The sequence below is a fragment of the Calonectris borealis genome, chromosome W, assembly GCF_964195595.1.
Source record: "Calonectris borealis chromosome W, bCalBor7.hap1.2, whole genome shotgun sequence".
NCBI lineage: Eukaryota > Metazoa > Chordata > Aves > Procellariiformes > Procellariidae > Calonectris > Calonectris borealis.
In genome coordinates, this window is record NC_134351.1 from 6,441,676 (window position 1) to 6,463,007 (window position 21,332).

A 21,332-nucleotide genomic window follows, 5' to 3' on the forward strand; every position below is an offset into this window, starting at 1 on the left:
GTAATATTCAGCTGCCATAGATATTATACTAAAACACTGCTTGGAAGGAAGATGAGAAAGTAGGCCTCCGTCCTTAGTGAATTACTCTAAGCGCTGCACTCAGGTTGCATATTTATTTTCTGACTCAGTACATCATTACATTGGAAAAATGTCAATAGGTCCATTTCTTCCTTTAAAGAATGATGCTTAGGATATTCCCGCAAGAAATAAGAGCACAGGAAAGACTTGAACCTGGTTATGAACTTTCTGGTGGAATGCTCTAATCTCTGGTGTCCTAGAAGGAAATAAGACTTATTAAATGCTTTTGTCTGGTGCCTGCTCCATCAGGCATGTTTGGAGAATGGATACGAAACAGGTGAGCAAGGTGAAGAAATGTACTAGGTATTTGACTTCTTCACATAGCAGGGCAAGTTTTCTTGAGTATCGCCTGAAAAGAAAACATTTTACAGGAAGTCCTTCTTATCGTTCAAAGGTTTCTTAAGATGTTCCCAGTCTTAACCATAAGTTCAACAGGTATTTCAAGGTTTGAATTTTAGATTAAAGCTCATAAAACTGGAGTTAGATGTGGCTTAAGCACCTAAATCCTTGTTTTGGCATAGTCCTCAGCCCTTATATTTGTTAATTAAATAAAAAACATAAAAGGCCTGTCTGTTAATTAAGGCAGAGATTTCTAAAGAAGTCTGAATGAGTTAGGTAAGAAATTCAAATTAATTTGAGCCTTCTGATACCATAATACTGCTCTAAATTCTCAGCCTAATTCCCTAATGGTACCTTTTTTCTTTATTTGAATTATACTTTAACTGTTAATGTTAAGTAAAAGGCAAAAGAGATTCCTGACATAAATAAGGTTCTGATTCTATTTCTTATTTTCAGCATTGTTGGTATCAAAACCTATACCTGAAGAGGAAATAAAATTGTCTTTTCCTCAACATGCAGAGGCTACCAAGATGAAAGAGTATTCTATCTCCTGAGGTATCTATAGCCCTGGCTGAAAGCATAAGAGTCATTCTGACTCACCTGGATTGCAGACCCTGTAAAACATACACAGACATAGTAATTTTACCAGCTCACACACATTACCATTCCTGAACCTTAACACATTAAAACCAGTAGAATCTAGCTGTTATCGAAATAAAACTGTCACCTGAAGTGATACATTGCCTGGAAAAATTTATCTTAAAAATAAAGAAAAAAGGTAAGAAATATCATTGGAATTATTAGTAGCTGCTGCCTGCAAAACCAAAGTCTGCTTCTTGATACTTTATTACATAAATGTACCTGTAACCCCCAGAGAGCTGATCTGCAGACACTTTGGAAAGATCGTGCATGCCACTACATACAGACCGAAATCACCCTGGAGCCTTTGCTGCAAAAATTTAATTGCAACAGTGAGGGCTTTTCTTTTTCCCTTTCTTCATCCACCATGTCAAATTGCAGGGAGGTCTTTCAATGAAAAAAAGGAAAACAAAATACATGTCATTGTGTACTTAGCAAAACACTGTGCAAGCTGCCCCAAATTCTGAAGGGTCAGCAATATTTCTCATTCTTGGAAGAACCTTGATATCAGTCAAACAACCAATGATGCTTCCTTAATATAAACATCACCACTAAAGTACTGAAATTATATCCTTCACCCAATCTTACAATCTCATCAAGACACTGATCTACACAGTGTCACTGTGTAGAGAAGAAAAATACTAGCTTTTAATTTTTTTTTTTTTTAATGAGAAAATGCAACAGTAATATTAGACACCTCACCTAACCTTAGAAATGGAGGTCAGTCCTAAAACTCACATACCAAACTTCATGTCTGTATGTTCAATAGGTGTTCTAAATTCTCACCATAGAAAATGTCTGGTCAATACCGTCAATGGAGTCAAAAGAAAGGTTCTGCTCAGCCTAATGCTGATCCCTGGGACATGACTCAATTTCATGTTTAAAACATTAATTTAGACTTCTACACATCTGTAGGTGAACTAGGGAATTTATTCGGTTTCTTAAATGATGATGTATAATGACATTTGAGACAGCTTACCTAGACCAACCACTCTGGCAGGCACCTCTACCTCACCTTCAGCTGCTGCTCCAGGTTTGTACAGGTCTCCTTGTTCATCCTGTCTTGTATCCACTAGCTCTGTATGGAAGTTTAGGGCTCTTCTAGACACATGTTCAGAGGCAATTCAACCAAACCCCAGAGCGAGAGGAATTAATCTCTAGATTTGTAGGCCTGAAATTAGATGCCTAGATGTGGTGTATGAGCTAGAGGATGATTCAGTTACCTAAATCTATATATCTTGTACCTTTTCAGGAACTCTGTGGTATCTGACGTATCCACATGGGACTGGTAAATACAGTCCAGAAAACGTACACCATTCTGCAGCAGAAACCAGAGGTCATGCTAAAGTATTTCACATAGCACTGGATATTAAACTGCGTGCAGCTGAATTCAGTCTCAACCCAGGGAGGAACAATAAGTCCATAAGGCCAAATAGGCAGCAGGCTGAGTCTTCAGGTTAAAGTTCAGGTTTATGGGTGTATGTGGCACCCAAAGACATGTCTTAAGGCAGCTGAGGAGTGTCAAAGGCTGAGAGATGAGACAGGGAAGGATGCTAACCCCTTTCCACTGTCTAATTGTAGAGCTATCTGAAGTGGAAATTAAGCAGAGTGTTACTACCTAAATCCCTTTGTAGATGCCTTTGAAGTTGTTTGACTTTCAGAAGCGTTGAATGCTCTGCACTTCCCAAAATGAGGGACCTATACCTGTGTTCTCGTTGAGGTTTTATTTTATAAGCATGGCTGGAGGGCTTGATTTTCATAGGTGCTGAATAGTATTAATTAATATCTGTAGTTTGGCACCTGGCAACTGCAGAACTCAAAATTAGATGCTATTTTTGAAAATGTGAAACTCTGTCTTCAAGCTCCAGGGAAACATTTCACAGAGATGGAGAGGGGCTGTTTCACCAGCTTCACCTCATACATATAAATCACTGACTTCTATTTTTAAATGTTGTTCGACTTTTGGGGCGGGGGGATCTTGTTTAGAATAACTTTGTTTTTTCTTTTTTAAAGGGAGAGCATTAGGTTTTCTTCACACATAGGCTTTGGGACCTGAAGAACGGTGACAGTTCATTTGCAGGTGGGGGACCACCTTTTCCAGCCCCATATGCTTATCTGAGGACTATCTGCTTTGGGAAGTGTATGGACTTTGTCGCTTAGCAACCACCCTCCCTCTTCTCGGAGCGTCAGAAGGATGTTCTGCGCATGCATGTGCACCAGTAATCTGGTTTTCAGACCACAGAAGGCCTTGTTGTGATAGTCAGCCAGATCATATACAGAGATACTTTGCAGATGATCAGTCCATTTCAACTAAGCGCAGGCAAAATCTGAACCAGCTCCTTTTAATTTCTGTCTCTGAGCTGGAAGTATTTGAGATCACTGTATTTTGTTTACTGGGAAAATTAAAGGAATATTACCTGGGCAGTGAGTTCCTAATCCAAGTTTTTACTGAAAAGTCTGTTGCAAACTGTGTGAAGCCTTGCTAAAGTATCCAGGATGTTTTCTGAGAACAGAGGGAAATGTGAAGAACATGTAGCCACAAAAACTGTTGCTGGGACTGAACAGAATTGGTTAAGAAACACACAGGGTTCACATGATGATTTTTTCCCTCTGGCCACTTGTCAGAAGTGTAATGAAGCAGCAATGAGTTGGTTACGTATCTTTGTGTTTGTACTACCTACACGGGTGTACGCCAGTCATCTGGTGCTGATGGGTCTAAGACGTACACTAGATGGTGCTTGCACAACACAGGGAGCAAAAAGTGCGTCTGTCTCAAGATGTGACAGCAACTCAATGCTCCACCTCCTCCTCGAGTATTCTCTGTGATGTGCACTCTGTTCCATTAAGTGGAGTCACATAATTAAATATAGAAGGTTCACGAGTGATGTAAAAAAAATGGTTATTTGCTATTTCACTGACCAATGCAACAAAGAGATAAAAGCATTCATTTGCAGATCTGTATATATGTTTACACATGCTTATGTATATACAGTCTTGGCAGCTTCAAGTTTCTAAAGACAGAGAGCTGGTGTCGTGAAACCTTTTCTATATTGCTTTAAACAGTTACACATGCACAGAACTGAGATGAAAGGAAGGGCTCTTTACTATATGTTTATTAGCACCCAGCACCATACAGGGCTTAACTAGTGTCTAAAATCTAGCATGAACTACCAGGAATTTTGGAAAAGGAGAAGGGGAAAAAAAAGAAAAAGAAAAAAAGGAGGACATGTATCTTCCCCACTTCATCAGCATTGTCACAGAAAAGAAAAAGAAAAAAAAAAAGAAAAACCTGAATGCTGAAGGAAATTATCTCTGTGTACTATATAAAGACAGATAAATTGTGTAAAAGCTTTTTATATATCCTTTGGACATCTGAAAAACTAAAGGGAAAAAAAAACCTGAATCAATCATTGTTATATTTCCATGTGCTCCATAAATTTTGTATATATCAACAAAGGATGTCTTGGATTTCATTCAAAAGTAAAAAAAAAAAAAGCTTCAAATATTATTGACAATAATTCAAGGGTCAACGTAATATATATGTTTACCATATCCCAGCTCAAATAAGATAAACACACTACATATATTACGTTATATGGTATGGTTATACCATATATTGATTTTTGGTCCATTGTTTTTAAAGTCCAGACACAGTAACAGCTTACAATATTTTAACAACCCAGTTAAACATGTTTAACTCTAAATTTGTTTAAGTACCTTGCTTGTTTCAGTTATGTCTGGAGGCTCGTATATCTGGAATGTGATCTAAAATCAAATGTAATTACTTTTAGTGGATGCACATTTTGAGCAAGGCTGGGTTTTGGACAGAGAAAGGGAAGTGGATAGTAGGGCTGGGGAGAAGGAGGACTGCCAGAAAGCAGAGATATTTGCCAGATTTGCTTGGATTGGTGCCAACACGTGAACCCAAACATCCCAAATCAAATTGTGCTGCCAAAACACAAACAAGAGCTAAACAACCATTTCTGCAGTCTTCTAATACCTGAGTTCATTGTAGTCCAGGTGTTTGTAAGAGGCACAGTGATGGCAAGCTGTACTCTGTGTTATATTAAATGGAATGGGATGTAATGAAGATCGGGGTAGTGGATATGGCCATTCCTGGAAGAGTTGTGCAGGTGCATACCAAGGCCAAGTTGCTGAAGGTGTAACAGAAGCAGATAAGCATAAACAATATCAACCAATAGGTTTTCAACTCTCAGGGTAAGCCAGGCATTTCATTCAGCTATGTTTTGACACTAGCTTGCCATGATTCCATTTTAATTTTTTTCTGAAATTTTAATTTTAATTTTAATTTTTTCTGAAATCCTATTTTAATTTTTTCTGAAATCCAAGGACCTTTACTGGCTTCACTGTGAAGTGGGCCAAGACATACTAGCTTCCAAGTGGCCCATCGTGGAGCAGGGTCATGCCAGACTATGCCTGCATCTGGATTTTGTTATTTAGAAGAGCAACAACACCTGTTTCCCATTTATGCAGCAGAATTAGCTGTTGGGCTCCAAACTTGGCTGCTATGATTCTTTCTGAATCCAGGAGAAGTCAGATGCCAGGTGCTGGCTTTTGCAGCTCTGTTGCACCAGGATTTAGCTTGGGTTATTATACGCTGTAGCAGTTCTAGTTACAGGCAGCCCTGCTTTCTTGTTCTGTTTCCCCCAACTCCTCTTGCCTGCCAGGCTCCCCCTGCCTCCCCCCCCATGTTCTCAGTCCAGACTGGGAGGCAGACATCTAAACCTGGTAAAATCCAGAAATATCTAGGTAGATCCAGCTCTTTCCTAGACCTACAGGAAGGTCAAAAGGATTTCCAAAGTGGGGCCTGAGTGTTTTTGTGGAGGTGGATGGTGGGAAGAAGCAGGGAGGAGGGACAGCGAGAAGGCACATCAGGAGTTTTCATGATTCAAATCCAGTAAGTGTATCACGTCAGTCATAGGAGAAATGCGTGCCTTGCAGTTGGAGCCAAGGTGTCTGGACCATCTGAGTTGGCATCTCCTTCACGTTGTTGTAGCCTGTCCAGTTGATAGATAAATAAGCAAATAAATAAATCTTACCCCAGCAAAATAGACACACCCGTGTATTACACAAGGTGCACTGAATCACAGACATTAGCATTGCACTGTCTGTGTCCGATGGAGGGTGGGAGCTCATATCCTGCAGCAGGGCAGTTAAAATAATCGATGAGTGCGTGTTCAATCCCCAGAAAGGGGGGGGGGGGGGAGGGGGGAGAGGGAGGGGGAGACAGAAGGAGGGAGGGTGTGGTGGTTGGGGAGGGGGGATGGGAGGTGGGAAAGGTGCTGATTTCAGCCCTGTAGCGTCAGGATTGCGTCAATTTGGGTTTCAACCACGTCTTCAGTCTCGGAGCGGAGCTACTCAGAAGAGCCAAAACAGGAAGGGGGTTGCAAATCAGTGTGCAAAGGGGAGGACCGAAGCTTCCCCTCCCCCTCTCCTCCAGCCCCCTCGCAACCTCCTCCTCCACCTTCCCCACCGCTCGTGTCTCCGGGTTTTGTTTTTTTTGTTGTTGTTGTTGTTGTTTTCTTTAAAAAAAAAAAAAACACGCTGGAAAAGAACGTTGCCCGGGCGCTGCGAGAGCGGAGAATCGGGGGACAGCAGGACAGAGCGTTCGGCGCTCCGGGCAGGTCGCTCGGTAGCCGGGGAGGCGGCTCCCGCACCCCGGACGGCGGCTCCCTCACCCCGGACGGCGGCTCCAGCACCGCGGACGGCGGCTCCAGCACCGCGGACGGCGGCTCCAGCACCGCGGACAGCGCACGCCGCCAACATGGCTCCGATCGCGGCCAGCCGGCAGCAGTTCGGTAAGCGCGTCCCGGCCCCAACTCCCCTCCCGCGGGGCCGGGGGCTGCTCCCCTCCCCGGGAGAAGTGCAGGCAGGCAGCCTCTGCTGAGCCACCCTGCGCCTCCCAGCACGCAGCTTGTTGGGAGGAACCCGATTTCTCCCAGTTCTCTTCCATCTCAGAAGTTGCGTGAATTTGCTTTCTTTCCCTTCTCTCTCTCTCTCTTCCTTCCTCCCTGACCCGTTCCTCCCCGGTAAAGCACCGGGAGAGATGAAGAGGTTTGTGTAGGTGCGTTTTCAGATGAGAGACGTTTGGGGTTGTTTTCTCTGTCTTGGTTAAAGTAGCGTGGCTTCAGAGTTAAATGATGTAAATGCATCCTGTGCCACAGAGAAAATCTTTGTTCAAGCCATTCTTGGAATAATTGTCATTCCTTTTTTCTTGTTGTAGAGAAAGACTTGTCAACCGTTAGATAAAGTGAAAGGTAATCTTGTAAAGGACATAGCTAGGAAGATGAAAATACAGGATCCCAGTGTTTTTAGCTACACAGATGCATCTTGACCAATCTGGGTTCATCGAGAATAGCAATGATAACAATGAACTTTTCAGTTTTGTCATTTCTATGCACTGGATGTAGGGTTATTAACTGTGATACCAGAAGTTTCAGAAACAGTCATATATGTGCACTTATAAAATAGATACATAAATAGCTTTAGTCAGAAAAGCAGTAAGTAGAAATGTTTCTGAACTCTGCTTTACAAATATTGACTCCAGCCTAGATTATGTTTGCTTTAGCAGTGGTTTAATTCAAGGATCATTCCATTGACTTAAGTGAAGTGACTCCAGATTTATATCCTGTAACTGAAATAATAACTTCTCCCAGAATCAATAGGTGATGTTTCCTATTAATACACTGCCTTGAATGGTAACCAATTGATTTACATTATGACAACAGCAAGAAATTCAGGTTGCAACAGAATTAGTTGTAAATATAAAACCATTTTAGTTACCATTTCATCTTCTTTCCTACCCCACCCACTTGATGTTTCTCACCACACTTGTGACATCATACTTATCTAATCACTTATTTAAGAAAGATAATTAATATTTTAAGCACCAAGTTGATTCTACCACTGCTTTCAATAGTTTTAGAATTAAAATATAGAATAATATCCATTACTATAAAAAGTGTGTCATCTCATGAAAAAGTATTGTAAATGTGCAAATCATTCTTAAAAGCTATTAAAGTATTCTGATTAGTTTTCAATTACTTCTTGCTTTCTACCTTTATACCATGTATGTTTAAATATCTGCAGCCCAGGGAATTCTTGAAACTCAGAGCCACGTGCTTAACTTAGAAAAAATACTTTTCGGTTATGTATATAATTTTCAGTCATTTCATTAAGTTCTTACAGTTAAGTATGTAGACTGATACAGCTTGTAGGCAAAGGAAATGAATGTTCTGACATGAATATTGTCAGAAGAAATTAATAGCCAGGCCCGATCCTTTCTGTACTGGAACATTATGTCCTACTTTGATAGTATTGTGGATTTTTTTGAATCATCCCACTAAAAAGCAAAGCAAAGCAAACCACATCTATCTGCCCAGCTTTTACCTGGATGAAGCTGATTTAGTAATACATAGAGGGGGATAGTTTTGCTTTTCTCATCCAGAACTATCTGCTAATCATTTGCGAGACAACCAGAACAGTTACACAATTGCCTTTATGCATAAACCACGTCATCCATTAATATTCTACTGGTCTTCCACTGTTGCAGGGAATAAAGATTAAGCTCCGATTGTTACATTGTGGGAGGTTTAAACTCACTTAGTAACGTTACTTATGGGCAAAATTGGATTTCCAATTAGTTGTGCTCATTTGCCCCTTCGATGCATGCTTTGAAGGGCTAATGATACTCTATATGTAACTAATGTATCCACATGACAATTGATGTTGTAACACTTGCTCAGTTTTCTCTTTATTCAGTTTAAGTATAGGATTGATATTAAGGTAGAAGAAAATTATGTTTTATTGTTTTTCTTATATACTCCTAAAAAGTCGTGACCCTTCCTGTAAACTCCCCGCAGCTTTGATTCATAGTGTCTTAAATGCAAAGCTTAGTGGTTATCAATGATATACTTAATAGTTTTTTCAGCTTTGGGCTCACATGTGACTGCCCAATGTCACATCCATCTGGAAAAGACACTTGGTATATAATTATTCTAAATTTTCTTGATAGACTTCCTCCTGCAAAGTATTGAAAATCCCATTGAAACTGTTGAGTGTTATAACCTCCAATTAAAGTCAGTTCTTTCAAGAGATACCTCCAGGCAATTATAGGATCAGACCATAAAAAATGAGTTAATTGAGTGTACAAAGTATTCTAGGAAACAGCGTGAAAAGCAGACAATGTATCTATAAGTAATGCATATTTCAGAATCTGTTTTATCTAACCAAAAAAAGCTCCATAAACTCAGAGCTAAAACCGTCTGAGGGCAGGTATTACTCACAGACGTATAAACTCAGAAAGTGCACACAGAGGGATGAGATAGTCGAGCAATTACTAATGATTATTACTATTAGGATGGGAATAGTATTTTCCTCCCAAACGCTCTCTGTATGGAAAAATACTAACATAACAAGCGTGCCTTAGTATGGGACTACACATTCATGCCTGCAGGTGGCGAGCAATATGTACAATGCAAAGCACTTTCAGTCTGTCGGTCCTGCTGCTGTTACCATCTCGTATCAGTTTGTTTTACTAAATTATTACTTTATTAAATATCACACAGAGTCCAAGGCATTGCTGCTTATGTGCTTGTTGCTATTTATTTGATTTGCAGATGAAATTCCTACAGTGGTTGGGATCTTTAGTGCATTTGGCCTTGTCTTCTCTGTCTCCCTTTTTGCTTGGATCTGCTGCCAACGTAAATCTTCCAAATCCAATAAGACCCCTCCATATAAGTTTGTCCATGTTCTGAAGGGGGTTGATATTTACCCTGAGAATCTCAACAGTAAGAAGAAGTTTGGAGCAGATGATAAAAGTGAAGCAAAGAACAAGTCAGCGATGCCAAAGAATTCTCTCCATCTTGACCTGGAGAAGAGAGATCTAAATGGCAACTTCCCCAAAACAACCCCTAAAATCCAGAGCTCTCCAGATCTTGAAAATTTGTCTCCTAAGCACTTTGCAGAAAGGAAGAAAGATTCAGTATCCCCTGATAGTTTAAAGTCCATCACTTCCCTGTCATCTGAAGATAAACAAGACAAACTAGGAACTCTCTTTTTCTCCTTAGAGTACAACTTTGAGAAAAAGGCATTTGTAGTGAACATCAAAGAAGCACGTGGGCTGCCAGCAATGGATGAACAGTCAATGACTTCTGATCCCTACATCAAAATGACAATCCTGCCTGAGAAAAAGCACAAGGTGAAAACCAGAGTGCTGAGAAAAACCTTAGATCCAGCTTTCGATGAGACCTTCACGTTTTATGGGATCCCCTATAGTCAAATTCAAGACTTAACACTTCACTTTATGATCTTGAGCTTTGACAGGTTTTCCAGAGATGATGTCATTGGAGAAGTCCTCATTCCCCTCACAGGAATTGAACTGTCAGAAGGAAGGCTGCTAATGGACAGAGAGATCACCAAAAGAAATGTTAGGGTAACATATTTTTTATTTAAACTTTAAAAGTGTTGTGCTAGTGTTAGCTATGTTTCTTGTGTAATTCTGCTAACATCTCGGAAAGAAAAGGGAACAGCTCATCGTGCAAGTCATTGAGATGCTTTCATAATGGCACTATGAGGAAACAATTACACAAATTTAATAAAAGAACATTATAATGAGAATGTTGCAAGAAATTACTAATATCCTAATCTCTACTTGCTTATTCAGCTGGTCCAGCAGGTTTGAGTGGACCCATTTACATTAGGTCAAGCGGCCTCAATCCACATTAATTTGCTCTAAAAGGAAAGAATGCAAAGATTTATATATTATTCCCCTTCTCCTCCCTCCCCTTTTCTGTTTGAAATCATTCTTTCTTAAAGCTTATTGAAGTCAATGTAAACCTTCCACTTCAACTACATGGGTTTTATAGCAGATTCTTAAAGAATGCAGGTAGTCTTTAGACAAGGAATTGGAACCTGTTGGAGACCGTATTGTTGATGCAGTAGTATGTTCTTGCACTTCAGTGCTGTTACTACCTTCTACTACTCAAGAGTTGTGACACAGGCTGCAGCTCTACTAATGATAGTAAGAGGGAGAAGCCAAAGCCTTACCCAAGTCAGTGGCAAAACATACTGACTTCACTGGGCTAAAAATATTTCATACCATTTTGCCTCATTTCAGAATGTAAAGATAATTTACAACCATCATGGCTCAACCACAGAAAAGCACATGCATCACACACACGTCTCTTAATCTCTACTAAGGAAGTGGAATGTGTATTGACTTTCAATTTGATTGTTTTCAAAGAGCAAGCATGCTGCCAAATCAAATAAATGTCTACCAGACAACATACCTATAACTAATACTGTTATTTTGCAATTCTATCGCTATATTACAACAACCATAACTATGTCACTGATATTTTGTTGATAACTTATTGGGGTTTCTGGTATATAAGGTATTATTTTTGCTTGTTTCCCTTGTCTTCCTTCTTTCTGTGAAATAAACTACTCCTGCAAATTCAAATCTAATAATCATAGAGAAAGTCTTTGATCTCATCTTTATTTCATATGTATTATACTACTTTAGAAAGTGTCAGGGATGAGATTTCACTAACTGTTTGAATCCTTCCTGTTTAAAAACATTTTACTGAAGCTTTTTTTATTTACCTTTATTCAATTTTTTTTTCCTTCAATATATCTTCATGGAATTTTGTTTTGCTTAAGATCTTTTTCATTCACTGAGATTTTTTTCTCAAGATGTAGGATTTCATTTCTAATTTCTGAAGCTAATGATGTCATGTCAACTGATATTTTCACTTATTTATTATTTATTTTTGTTCAGTTTAATAACCAACCATAAGAAGAGTTATATAACTACAGTAAAGGGAAATTATATTTGCTATGTAAAGCAGCATAACTCCATAAGTTATATCATTTTTCACTGTTTCAGAACGTAGAGTTATGTGACATTTCATAAATCTTCTTAATTCTGGTTTAAAGCTTGGTCAATGTAATTGCTTATAAATAGTCTTATTTCTTTTTTTCTTTCATCTCCTCAGAAATCATCTGGGCGTGGAGAATTACTGATCTCTCTCTGTTATCAGTCTACAACAAACACTCTCACTGTGGTTGTTTTAAAAGCCAGGCATCTACCTAAATCTGATGTGTCAGGATTATCAGGTAATGGTTTTACTAAGGAACATGCCCTAAGAATATAAAACAAATAGACAGAAGACAGCTGAAATGTGACAATTCAAAACCTAAAAATAGCCCATAAATGCAGAAATGGTGTCTCTATTATTTGCAGCCTATTCATTTTATTCATATCTAGGTCAATGTTTCATTTTCCAGGTTACGTATTTTACAAATTTGTTCTTCTCTTTACAAGTTTCTTCTTTTCATATGTTAAAAAAACATGACACCTGTTAGCAGTGGAAGCCAATGAGTTTTGTGATTGTCTTGAACAGAATCCATCTCCCATAAGTGTGGGATGTTGTTTGCAGATACTAAAAGCTTTTATTTATGACATAAAAACCCCATTTTATTTATAGAAAAACAGTATTGAGTGAGATCATCATATGGTTTATTTCAGCTTAGCACCAAGAAAAGCAACCAGTTACATCTGTGCTGAATTTGGCCCACTGAGCACTAACATTTATTTGGCAAGGTGAAAAGGTGAACTATGCCAGTGCTGGAAGCAGGTTGTAACATAACACCCATGCTTTATCATGAGCCCTATTTAGGGTGCATTAAGAAGGAGCAGTTTTTGCACTCCCTTCTCCTGGTCTTGTGCCATTTTGCATTCAGTGGAACCTCCTTTGAAGCCAATACTAGAACTGCACTTAGATGTACATTAATGCTAGATAACATAATAACAGAACAAACTGTAATGTACAATATAATAAGGATAAGACAAGCACACAAAAAGAACAGTACACAACAAAGGACTATACAAACAGTAGCACATCTGCTGTTGATTCTGCATAGGACTGATACTCTTTCATTTCACAGGATTTTTTTGAAAAGAAGTAGTTTTGGGAACCACTGAATCATAATTATTACAGCCAATAACACAGTCTTGCTACTTCTCATACCAAGAAATACTGCAATTTACTTAGAAAGCTAATCCATCCTGGATCCAATACAACAAAGCTATAGATAACTCCCATTTACATAGTGGAGTTCCATTGAAATCTTCCTTCTGATCTCAATTTTATTCACGTATCATAAGGAGAAAGGATATAAATGGAGCCCAACAGTTTACTCCACTATAAGAGAGCATACATACTTTTAATAATCAACCCCAAAGTCACAGAAGATAGTGGAGGTTTCATGAAGACAGCATGACAGCAAGCTGATCTCCACAGACCAAGTCTGGCTGAGGTTCACCCAAGTGGGAAAGTAACTTGAAAACAAAAGCCCTCCTAGAATCAGCAGCCACATGGACCTTATAGCACATCCAAACTACACATCTGTACCTTTTATGAGTAAAGCTATAAATTTTCTGTGCTCTTTCTGCTTCCCTCCGTACAACCTTGCCAACTATAATAGGAATATAATATTTTTAAGAGATACAGGCAGCTATACTACACCTGGACACGTAGTTCATTTAGGCAGTTCTTCATCATTTGCTGTTCATCAGCAAGGTCGGGTTCAATAGATATTTGGGTGTCAGTAACATACTGCAGTCACAACAGTCCTTATTTCCTCTGTGACTTTCCCCTCAGCCCAACGTAAATCTTGGACAAGGAAGAGGGTGAAATGGTGTTTCCATGAGGTCAGCTAAACAATTGCATAACTCAATCTCCTTAGGAAGATGGGAACTTTTTTACTCAGAAGCTGTTCCATTCCCACAACCTCCTTGGTTTCCTTGATCACTGGTGTTGAGGTCTCCTAACAGACCTAATAAAATCAAGAGGAACATTCTAGCCTTATCTAAGTAGCTGGCCAGAAATAACAGCCAGAAAATGTCCTTTAAACAGAAATGAACAACAGCATGAATCCACTGATGGGTATTGATTCTGATATTTTTAATGCTTGTGTGGCATACCTTCATTCTAAAGCCAAAGAACTTTTTAATTACATTAAACCCTATTTTTAAAATGTTTATTATGGTGATATAGTATGAAAGGGAAGATGTATTCTATCATACCTTATTCCCGTTAAACTATTGTCAGTTCAAGGAAACAAAAAACTTTTCATTATCCGATCATTTCAGTCTGATAACTTTGATATAGCATTTCTAAATACAGCTCAGTTTTAGTTTTACTTTTTAAAAAAAGTATTCAACTATTCTTGATGTTTATTAGCTGATTGTTTACATAGACTATCTTGTTTGACTGGGTTCAGTAGGAAGGATTTTTTACTGCATCTTTGCACCATGAGAATTTGGAAACAGGCCCACATTTGCACTGAAAGAAATGCCAAGGTACTTGAAAGGGATGATTTTTAAAGCGTTCTCTAGAATTCCTCTGAAGGAAGAAATATAGCCATTGTTGAAGACAATAGCAAAGGAATCTTGCAACAGTTGAATAATTATGAGGAATGCAAACACTCAAAGTTGGCTGACAGATAAAAATATGTACATTTTCCCTTCCCTTCTCCAATAATAGTACAGCACAGTCAAGTACATATCTTAACAACAAACATATCCTTACATTTAAAGTTTAGTGTAAAATTTGTTCAATAAAAATTGGTGGGAGCAATTTAATCAAGGTAATTGACTTTGGTAGAACCACAACAGAAATTAATCACATCTATTCATCCATTCTCTCAGCACGAGCTTATTCTCTCCTTTCTGAGGCTTTTCTTTGCATGAGTCTTATTAATGCTAATGATTATCCCCTACTGGTAGAACATGTAAAAAGCAGATTTCTGTTAAACATGAATATGTAATGATATATCTTTGTCAGAGTCCATTAGAATTTTGTGTACTTTCAGACCACCATCTCTACATGTAGTAGAGATGTTATTAGGCTTAATGGACTACAGGGCAGGATTTATCTCATGAAGGAGACACCTGTATTTGATCAGATGAATCACGCCCTAAACTTCACTGACTATCTTGATTACATCTTTGGTGACCATAAAGGGAGCTTAAAGGGATTAATTCAGATGTAAACACAAAAATTGGGTGAGAGGAATCATCTTTAATAACTTGAAGCATCTCCTCATTGTGATGTTATTATGTTGGTAAGCTATGAAATTTACCATTAACTAGATCAAGGAATTTCTAAACAGCACTGTTCAATAGCTGATCTGTGTTCTTTCTTTTCATTGCAGACCCTTATGTCAAAGTGAACCTGTACCATGCTAAGAAGAGAATTTCTAAAAAGAAAACCCATGTGAAGAAATGCACCCCCAATGCAGTGTTCAACGAGTTGTTTGTCTTTGACATTCCTTGTGAGGGCCTTGATGATATCAGCATTGAATTTTTGGTTTTAGATTCAGATAGGGGATCAAGGAATGAGGTCATTGGCCGGTTAACCTTGGGATCTTCAGCAGAAGGAACAGGTGGAGAGCACTGGAAAGAAATTTGTGAATATCCTAGGAGACAAATTGCAAAATGGCATATGTTGTGTGATGGTTAGCAGCTTAGAGAGGGGCTGGAACTTGAAAAACTATATATATTTCCATAGGCAAGGAGCAGTTTTCTTTCTTTGCTATGTATAATGACAGGCTTGTAACTACAGGATTTTTATTTTGGGGGGTGGGGGAATAAAAACTGGATTGAATTATCAGAACAGAAGGTAACTAAATTTTCACAGTAAATAAAGGAATTTGTATTTCATTAGACTTTAATATAATTGGCTCAGATTCATATTCTTGTGGAGTTTAAATAGCCTGAAATTTCTGAAGCACTATAAACTTCAATAAGAACAGACTATGTTCTATGAAAAAGTCACTGGGAACCTTATTAGTACTATTATACAGAAGAAGATAACCTCATTAAAATATATCGCTAGATCTAAAAAAACCACCTGTGGCTTATTGGGGGAAGGGGCTGAGTCTGTAAAAGCCATGGGGAATGAGGGTGAGTAGGAGGGGAATTCATTCTGCCCCTCCATCAAAAACCTTCTTTTATGAAAATTCAATCATTATTTCTAAGTTTTGGTTACTTATAATTTGATCATCCCAAAGACTGAAAAGATTTTCAGCAATTTGCTTTACATATCACATCATGTGCAACTAGTTGTTTTATGTGTGGAAATACTGTGTAATTATTTACACTTGGATTTTTTAATATGTATGTATATAACTTGTTTTATTACAGTGACCGAAATAGATACATTCTACAAATCGTTGAGCAAGTTAACATACATTGTTTTGTTAAAAGGGCTCCTTTACGGGTGACTGCACATGTTACAGTATAGCTAGAATTTGGGATTAGATATGGCTTGCGGTTTTTCCCTCTAGCAAGGATTACACTTTAAGCATTTCAAGCCATGGGAAAGCATTTCTATTGAGATGAAGTAACATACAGGACATTACAGTCAATGACCTTTTGCCAATTATATTTTAAGCCATTCAGTAATACTTAAAGAAAAATTGTTTCTTCTTTTGTTTCATTAAAGAGCAAACAGTGAGACAGAGAACAAAACCTTATTCTGCTGTTTAACTTCCTGAACTGTGAGTAATGGCATTACAGTCAGTAAGACTACTCCCAACATACAAAGTTTAATGCATTTTTAAACTTTTGCAGGATAGGAAACCAAGCTCACATTATAATTTATCCAATATTATGTTAGACAAACTACTTGAAAAGTGTATTTTACTTAGATGATATGCATTAATGTCCGTTACTGATTGTACTGAAAATTGGTGGTGGTAAGGGAAAATGTAACATCCTGATTTCATGGATGTTAGTGTGACATATATATGTTTAAAGTTAAACTGTGCCAGGCTGGAGCAGTATCAAGTGTAACATAAATAAGTATATAAATAAAACATTTAGACCTGTGAAATTTACTCTTGGTCACACCAGATAGATTTTTAGGCTGTCAGAACTATAGCACAACTATAAGCAGGTTATTTCCTAAAGTTTGTACACTGATTTCTGATACAGAATTGTTTGCAACTATTACTCTTACATCATTTTCAATTACAGTATATATAAAGAAGAATATAATGATGTTAGTTGTTGACATAAGGATTTAAAAAGTGGAAAACCATTTTCAGTATTTTTTGCATATATCATTTTGTCACGTGTAATCCCACCGAAGTGAGTGAGACTATTTGGGAATTAAGGTATTGCTCAATGTGAGTAAAGGTAACAGAATGGGCATGCCAGGTAAAAACCCATATATTGGATGTCAAATTACTTTCATTAAACAACAGATCCAGGTCTTATTCAAAACTGTTGCAGATTTGTTGTCGAGTTTACCTGTTCTCATATGGCCAAATTATGTTTGCAGTAAAGGACACTGAAATATGAAATATGCAAGTAGACAAATAGCACTGGAAGAATTCTGTTGAGACTCTTCCAGGTTTTGTGTCGGTATTTTCTCCAGTTTTTGAGAATGTGTTTGATATAACAGTGTTTATAAAGTTCTGTAAAAATACATTTTCAAAATAACATAAACATGCTTTTTATGATAATGTTCAATGTAAAAAAACTGCGTATTGTATGTATAAAGGAGAGGAATCTTTTTTGCTTATTTCTTTAGAAAGCTGATTAACTGCTTAAGGGCTAGAGTTTGCCAGCCACATTCAAGCAGAGCTAATCCAAAGCCACCAAGTCAAAGGAAAGATGCCCACAGGCTTCAGTGGGGTTTGAAGTTCAATCACAGAGCAAAACTCTTCTTGTGAGTCAACCCAGCAATATCAATGGGACCATGGATAAGAGGAGACACTGATGATGGCTGGGAGAGTTTAAGTCAGTACCACACAAGCAGAGTTGTTACAATTTCTAGTAAGGAAAGAACTTTATACTGAAAGTGATTGCATGAAAGAGAGTGGGACAGCTTGTAATTAAAAAAAAAAAAATGAAGGTTTTGTATATTGGCCCATAAGTAGTACATTATCTCTAAAAATCAGATGACAGGAGTCATCTGTCTCCAATGGACACAAATTCTGACATTAGGAGAAAAAAAAAAATCCACCTTTTTGAATTAATGATGGGCTGTGACCATCTTTCATTTTGCATCCAAGAAGTCGTCATCAATTTTTTTTTCAAGTTTCTATAGCAGCTTGAGGGTTAATATTTCTACCAGCTAAATGGCAGTTGTTGGTGGGGGTAGGGGGTAGGAATGGGAAAGGGAAGCAAAGACATTTTTATTAAATCTAAGAAAACCCTGTAAATAGGATTTTGTTTTTCATTTAAAGCAATGTTTAGCTTGGCAAGTTGAGTGAAGATGACTTGTAACACATCTGTAAACCAGACAAGGCAGGAGCGAATGTAGACCTGTACCCAGATGAGAAGTTCTGCTGTTTTATAAAGTATTCGATTCTTATTGTGAATATCTTGAACTCTGTTAAGAATACTGTACTGTATTAAACATGTAAAAAAATGATGTTTGTCTAAGTAGCTTACAAAAATAATAACTCCTTGAATGGGAGACTATCCATGTCTGGAGATCTGTCGTAACTAAATACCTGATTCGTTATGGTGTTGTAACTTAATAGAAGCTAGTGGAGAGGAAGCATGGTGTATGAGATTTTGTAAGTTATTTGTGCTGGTTCTGTATGTTGTGCCATGTGTGTAAGACAAGAATAAACTGCTGCTTTCGTTCATCCCATCCCAAAACAATTATCCCACCAATGTATCTTTTCCAGAGATTTCTGCTATTGTTTGTATTTATGGTCTACACTCTCATGCTTCTATCAAAAAACATTTGCCTTGAAAAGTCTTCCTCTTCTCACAGAGGTGGATTAGACTTCTGCTAAATACTACCCGGGCATATCACAGGTTCTTTATTCGTAGCTTCTTGCTGCATACCTACATTTGTCTTGAATTGTAATTTACACTCAAGTTAGAACCTGAGACATGGCCCATGATCGAAAATCTAAACCCTACATAGGCCCTGATATACACATGTAAACAAGAATGAATTCTAGCGTATTAGGTGAAAGAAGTAAAATGCAAGTCACATTACTATGGGATCCTTGTGACATTGCATTTGTTTTCCAGAAGCAAAAATTATCCCTTGGACAATCACACTGTACTACTCTTAGTTTCTTTGATATAAGGAAGTCATGTCAGGCATCAGCTTGTCAGGTGAGTCTGGAAGTTAAGGTAGAGAAAACAATCTTCAAATGCTACACACAAATACAAAGTTTGCTGCTGTGGTCTTTAAGGCTATTAGAGTATTTTACCAGCACAGAACCTAAGGCTGGGGAATGAAGAGGGCAGTTGCTGCTGGGATACACATTGCCATTTAATGACTCCCATTGTGAGCCTACAACCAATTACCTGAAAGAGATCCCTGATCCTTATCACAAAAATCAATGTATAAAAACTATGACAGGATCCACTAGTTAAATGCATGACACAGAACATTTTCCATGGATATAAGCTTGTATATTGTCCCCGGCAAATCTGTTTCCAAGAGACAAGTATCAAGTGTGAAAGACTGCTCTTTTCCATCCTATGCAGTCATTTTTCTTCCCTGCATTGTACGGTTCTCCTCAAACAATGGTGATTCACATGGGTCACGTTTCTGGCCTCCTTCTTCAGGACAGAGATCAAGAATATCTGTAGGTTTTCCAACTATAACGCAGCTGAGCTTCAGGAGAAGTCTCAAAGCTACTGTCCTGATTGCTATTTGTATCTCAAATTGCTGCAACACACAAGTCCTGTGAGGCCTCAAGGAAGGCTTTACAGGTGTTCTCCTGTTTGCAGGAGATGTGATTCCTGAGGTGTAACACTATTCTGTAAGCCCCTTATATTTATACATCAGCACAGATAGCACATAAGTAATAATGCCTAACTACAGAAGATCGTGAACGATATTTCTTTTCCTCAAACAAGATTCAAATATGTTCCATGTAAGCTTCTACCTTCTTATCTGCGCTCCCTGCTTCATGAGGTCTCACGAAACTGCTGAACAACTCATGGCAGTCTTACAGCTGCTATGACTGGTACTGGCACTTACTTGCTTTGTTCTGCTGATGACTCCTGAGCAATTACCTTAATTCAAAAAGTTCTACCTAATTCTCACAGGCTTCTCCATAATATCTCTTACATTCCATCACTAAAAAGCTGTTGCAACATGACTTTGGGTCTAGACGCTTTGAGGCAGCTTTGGAGCACTGATTACAGTTGCAACATAGCAGCAACTTTTAGTTCAGAAGAAAGAATCAAAGTCAATAAGAAAAGGGAGGAGTTAATTTCTTTGCTATGTCATTGTTATGTTTGTATTGTTATGCTAGTTTTGCTATTGTGCCTCTGCAGTACTTTGTGCATGACCAGAGAATGTCCTGTGGTCACAGAAGTGAATGCTTTGATTACACCACCAGTAACACATCAGGTGTTGTCCTGTCAGATGAATTGACTTCTACTTGAGCCCTTTAGCCTCAGTAGCAGGACTAAGGAGACACCACCTAGGCCCCAATGCCTTACCCCTGCCCCCAGAGCTCTGTCATCACTCTTGACATACCTTGGGTTACCCAGCAGTACTGTTGGTGCCCACACGGAAGAGCTGTAATAGTCCAAAGGCTGGATAAGCCTTGGCAACATCCTGGGTCCTGGCCTCATGGTAAGCACCAGACCTCCCAAGATATCATCAGGGCAGGTCAGAAGATTGGGCCTCCATCCCCAGGTGGAGAGTATCTCCAGTAATTATCACGCTCCTTTTCTCCTCTGTGAAGACACAAGTTTTGAACTCAGCTGGTTGTGATAAATCCCTGTTCTTCTCAGTGACCAGGGTAAGGTATTTGTTCTGCAGTTGCAGGTGGGGCCACTTGCTCTTGTGGTTGTTGCCAGAAGTCACAAACTTCCAGCTTTCCCCACTCTGAAAACCACCACCCAACAAATGCCAGACCTCTCCTCAGCTCTGTCTGGATCTAGGCCAAGATAATTAGCACCATTTGGTGTTGCAAAGCACACTCCTTGGCATGCCTAGACCGTTGCTGTACAACCTCCCGGCAGCCCTACCCAGTCCTGTGGGGAAGGGCCGGGCCTCAGCACACCATGCTATGCTAACTGCTGCTGTGACTCCTGTGTCCCCTTCCACTGCTGTGTGCTTGACCCTACCCTGTAAAGTGCCAAACTTCCCCAGAAGCAGCCCAAACCCAAAGGCAACTTCCAGCATTGGCAGCAGAGCCCAGAGCTACTGCTGCACGCTCGGACAGCACCGGCTGTTGGCAGCCACCTGCCT

The 21,332-nt window shown here is 38.8% G+C and overlaps 1 protein-coding gene across 1 annotated transcript; it reads left to right on the plus strand.

The window, feature by feature from the left end:
• Window positions 1–6,443: 6,443 nt before the first annotated feature.
• LOC142074792 (synaptotagmin-4) lies at window positions 6,444–18,511 on the plus strand. The gene is made up of 4 exons (XM_075135671.1): window positions 6,444–6,875; window positions 9,696–10,510; window positions 12,075–12,195; window positions 15,298–18,511. The coding sequence occupies exons 1-4, from the start codon at window positions 6,842–6,844 to the stop codon at window positions 15,603–15,605; spliced, it is 1,278 nt and encodes a 425-aa protein (XP_074991772.1). The 5' UTR covers window positions 6,444–6,841; the 3' UTR covers window positions 15,606–18,511.
• Window positions 18,512–21,332: the final 2,821 nt, after the last annotated feature.